The sequence below is a fragment of the Mesocricetus auratus genome, unplaced genomic scaffold, assembly GCF_017639785.1.
Source record: "Mesocricetus auratus isolate SY011 unplaced genomic scaffold, BCM_Maur_2.0 Super-Scaffold_100004, whole genome shotgun sequence".
Taxonomy (NCBI): Eukaryota; Metazoa; Chordata; class Mammalia; order Rodentia; family Cricetidae; genus Mesocricetus; species Mesocricetus auratus.
The window spans coordinates 109327090-109331580 of record NW_024429189.1 but is presented as its reverse complement, the minus strand read 5'-3'; the positions used below and the strand labels follow the sequence as shown (position 1 = coordinate 109331580).

The 4491-nt window shown below is 40.3% G+C and overlaps 1 protein-coding gene across 1 annotated transcript; it reads right to left on the bottom strand.

The window, feature by feature from the left end:
* Positions 1–1237: 1237 nt before the first annotated feature.
* Otor (otoraplin) lies at positions 1238–4491 on the bottom strand. Its single transcript, XM_005068706.4, has 4 exons — positions 4374–4491; positions 3900–4039; positions 2942–3049; positions 1238–1771 (listed from the first exon to the last, which is right to left on the bottom strand). Exons 1-4 carry the CDS (start codon positions 4486–4488, stop codon positions 1748–1750), a joined length of 387 nt encoding a protein of 128 aa, XP_005068763.1. The 5' UTR covers positions 4489–4491; the 3' UTR covers positions 1238–1747.

The window sequence follows — 4491 nt, the reverse complement described above, 5'->3', positions numbered from 1 at the left end:
TGTTTTACCCAAGGACACATTAAGAAAATTGGAGGGGAAACTATCCCCTTAATGAGCTATATACCCTAGATGTCCTTCTCTCCATGCATTGCTTAAAGATCCTCACAATTTACCCTGTTGTCTGAGTTCTAATTCAAAAAACACAATCTTCCCTTCCTTCACTTTCTATCTCTTTTTTCAACGACTTCCCCAAATCCTAAGCCCCCTTGCCCTGGCATGCTGGACATTCCCATTCTCCAAAGGGCACCCGAGTCCTCTGTAGCAGCTGAGGAGAGATCACTACGTCAGAGAGCATGGCTTCCTCTCTTTCTCTTATTCACTCCTTCCTCCCAGAAGCTGCCAGGAGTTTTCTTCTGCGTCCATTTAAAGTCGTTTTTCACCTGTGAGACCGGGAACCTGCAAAGGTGGTGGGAAAGATAGGGACACTCGCGTGTTTTACAGCAGCACATGGGGTAGTTCTTGTAGAAAGGAATCTGCGTGTCCACGCTGTAACTAGCAGGCACACAATACTAACAGCTGGTTTGATGGGAGTTGGCCTTTAATCTAGACACATGACCCGGGTGGTGCTTCCGTGCAAGCTCAGTGGCTTTCGGGGGCAGAAGGACTGCTGCACAGAGAGATGACAGTGAGCGGGAATATGGGGACAATAGGGGCAGACTCACCAACACTGAATCTCTGAGGCAAGGCTCACCCCACACCGGAGAGATAAGACCGAACTCTGCAGGGGTTCACCACCAGCTACAGCTGTAGATTGGGAGAGAGAGGCAGACCGGGGGACATTGACTCTGTCTTCCCAAATTTCTGACTCTCGGAATAAAAATTCAATTCCTGTTTCTGCTTTCTGGTGTGGAGTGTCACAGGCATAGGGAATTTAGTTTTTCACTTATAAAAGGGGGCACTTGGATACTGAGTAACACTCCAAGGTATCTCCTTAGTGTGTTATACTTGTTTGGAGGGATTTGTCCAGAAACAGGAAGTGAAAGCAGAGAAAGAAGCCAGGGAAAAGGTCTTCACACTTGTATTCCTTTTGATGACTCAAGGCTTGAAAAAGATCCAGTCAGGCAACAGAGCAAAAAGGAAACTGTCCCACAAATGAGCTTCCAAAGATTGCCACCCCAGTACAAACACAGAGATCAATTTAAATGCGAGGAAACATAAATTGGTCTTTTAGAATATAAAGTTATCCCCACTGAAATAACATGTGAAATATTTTTAAAAGAAAAATCCAGAGACACAGTTCAGATATTTATGAATCCAAAAACTCTTTTTATACCTAACATCCTTACATCCAAGGACAGAAAATATAAGAAGTAACAATTCTAGAATATCCTGACAAGTACATTATTAAGACCTTAAATGACCAGAGAGAAAAATAACAGAAAGCACGTTTGTTCAAAAGTCAGACTTACAACTCACCAAGTTTATGAACCTGAAGCTAGAGCTGAGAAGAATGACCATCTAAAAATAACTACAAATAAAACACCTCGTGTGTGTATCACTGAGCTATTGAAGATTCCCTTCACTGCACATTAAGTCTTTGCTGATAAATGACTTATGTGACTCAAACAGCACTCTGTGGCCTCCTGAGGGAAGAGCAGGGCAGGAAAACAAGACTGACTTGACAATTCCCAGATACTGGCTCCTTCGAGATTAGAACTCCTGTCACCAAACAAAGCCATTTTGGTTATTCCCATTTCTTGTCTTCATCGCTGGTGTTTCCATTTTATCACAAGTTTTAACTAATTTCTTATTCACAGAAGAAGTCGATATCCTGGGAGGGAAAAAGATTGAACTTTCAGGCTGGACAAAAAAACAAGCAGGTGTAGATTTTTAATTTAAAATAAGACTTAATAATAGAGAGATTTGGATTTATGATGAGTCAAGGTTGAAACCTTCTCTTGAAGTCAAATAACTTTTAAAATGAAGGTCTTCAAACGCACCTCTAGTCTGTAGTTACTTGACAGATGGGGCACAGTGCTACCATGCAATGACAGGTGAGCCGCCTCTGTTAGGCTGGGTGTTGTTTGAAGTACAACCCTCAGCTTGGAGACTCACTTCAAAACAACCCTATTGCAAAGGAGCTCAGAAAGGATCTTTTCTTTACTGGCACAGGGTTGTGTTTGTTTTTTTGGTTTTTCTATTTTTTCCCCTGCTACAGTTTACAGGGCCCCAGGGCAGTAGAAAGAGCAGGATTTTATTTCACGTAAGTGGAGTCTATCTGCCACTAAGATAAGACTTAAAGACTTTTCTAGAATATTTTGATCTTCTCAAAAACAGGTGTTAATTTGTCTACCTTCCATAAATAAATCTACCTTTCATAAAACCACCAGGAAGAACAGCTTAGTAGTTTTTTAGTTCCTTTCTCTATGCCAGAAATGCCTTCCAGGATAACTTACATTTAAAACAGAAAGAGAATTGTGTTGTATGCTTGAAATGTGCTAGGTCAGTCTCTTTTGCAGTCTCTCTGTCTCTGTCTCTCTCCATCTCTGTCTGTCTGTCTGTCTGTCTCTCTCTCTCTCTCTCTCTCTCACACACACACACACACACACACTCGAGGAGAGAGGGGGAGTAACTATATGAGGTGCAGGTGTGAATTGTGAATCAGCTCGGGTGGGATGGTCACTTCATGATATGTGTATACATCAAAACATTAAGTAGTACATATTCAATATGCAATTTCCCTACTCAATTATATCCCTGGCAAAGACAAAATGCAGCTTTAAAAAGTGAAAACATTTAAAAATAAGCTCAGAGCGACTGCAATGTGTGAAGAAAGTGTGCCAACCTCACAAGATTGGTCAATATGTACTTTTTAAATGTCACCTCTGGTACCCATTTTATTCAGCATATACTGTAATTTGAAGGACATACTCTTCTTTTAGAACAAGCCTACATTATCCTAAGATTTGAGTCATCCTCCAACCACCCCTAAGATGCTTACCGTGGTTGGGACTTCCTTGGTGGCCTCCTGGTATACTCGCTGCTCTTTAACCAACTTGCTGGGGAAATAACCCACGATTCCCATCTCATCCTGGTGGTCACCGTAAACCTGTGTGCCCAGAACAAAGCTGATGTCAGGGGGGGGTTGAGAAATTTCTTTCTTCACAATGAAAATTACACGAGCCAGAGCTTTCCTTTCGCTGTGCATTCCAGAGAATTCAGAGTAAATCTTAAATTCACCGGCAACACCAGGAGTTGTGTATGTCTGTTCTTTTAGGGTCATGTCTGACTTCTCTCACTATTTTATCATTACTTCACTTTATGCAGTCTCAAGACTTGCCTGGGATTTTCCAGACTCTATAAAAAATTAAGGTCAATAAAAAGTTTAAAGCAAATAGACACTCAATTTAAAGTATGTATATTTCCCTCTTCTCAGCAATCCAAAGGGACATACATTGAACACATTCTGGTTGAATACTTCATCAATTTAGAATGCATCCTTGGGATCACATCAACCATGCTTCATCCCTCCATAGGCTCTTCTCAGTCTGTGGGTACATTTTAATTCAAGACAGCAGCTTCTGAAGAATCAGAGGATTCTGACTTTTCCTGAAGAAACATTCCCGTTTAGACAGACCACTAACACACAATCCTCCTCTAGGCAAATGCTCTGACATTTTTTGAATGAGTCTGAATTCTGCTCTATGTAGAAGCATCAATATGCATGGTTTTTTGCTTCTCAAAACATCATTTTGACTTAACCTTCAACTTTGTTATGAGATTTTTTAAAAAATACAATGGCAGAAAATTAATTTGAATTTTTGTGTTTTAATTTACACTCCCACATTGTCTTTACAGATACTATTAGGCATTGAAGGGGTTGAAGATAGGAAGCCAGGAAAAACTAAGAGCAACATAAATAAGAAATATATATGTTAAGAAAAAGAGTCTCATCTTACACTGCCAGCCCAAAACTCTCCGGCTCCATTTTCTTTCACCAGCTTGGAATAAACATAGATCTGCTGCCCTTTCTTGACATTGATGAACCTACAATCTGGGGCATTGTAATCTTCCTGTGCTTTAGCAAGAGAAATGGTATCTGGAAGAAAAAACAAAAAGAAGTGACTTGGTGTCCTAAGAGTAAAAAAGCAAAGCATATAAGAAAAGTATGAAATTCCAGCTAGGTTTCAAACAGAGAGAGAAAGCCAGAATATTAAAAAACTGCAAAAAATCTTAGGCAAGTGAATTCTCCACAGTTAGACACTAAAGACAGAAAACAAGACACAGTGCTGGGAACACACACACACACACACACACACACACACACACACAAATTTAGATTCACTACAAAATATAATCTGGCTTTATGCCAGATATATTTTTGATTATATGATAGGAAAATAATGAAAACTGAACCGTTAACAACTCCTTACAGACACACTCCTCATCTGCACACAACTTCTTAGAAGAAAGTTTATCCATAAATACTCCATGCCCGGCACACAGAGCCACAAGACCCCCAAGCAAAAGAACCAATATTCTTGCCATCTT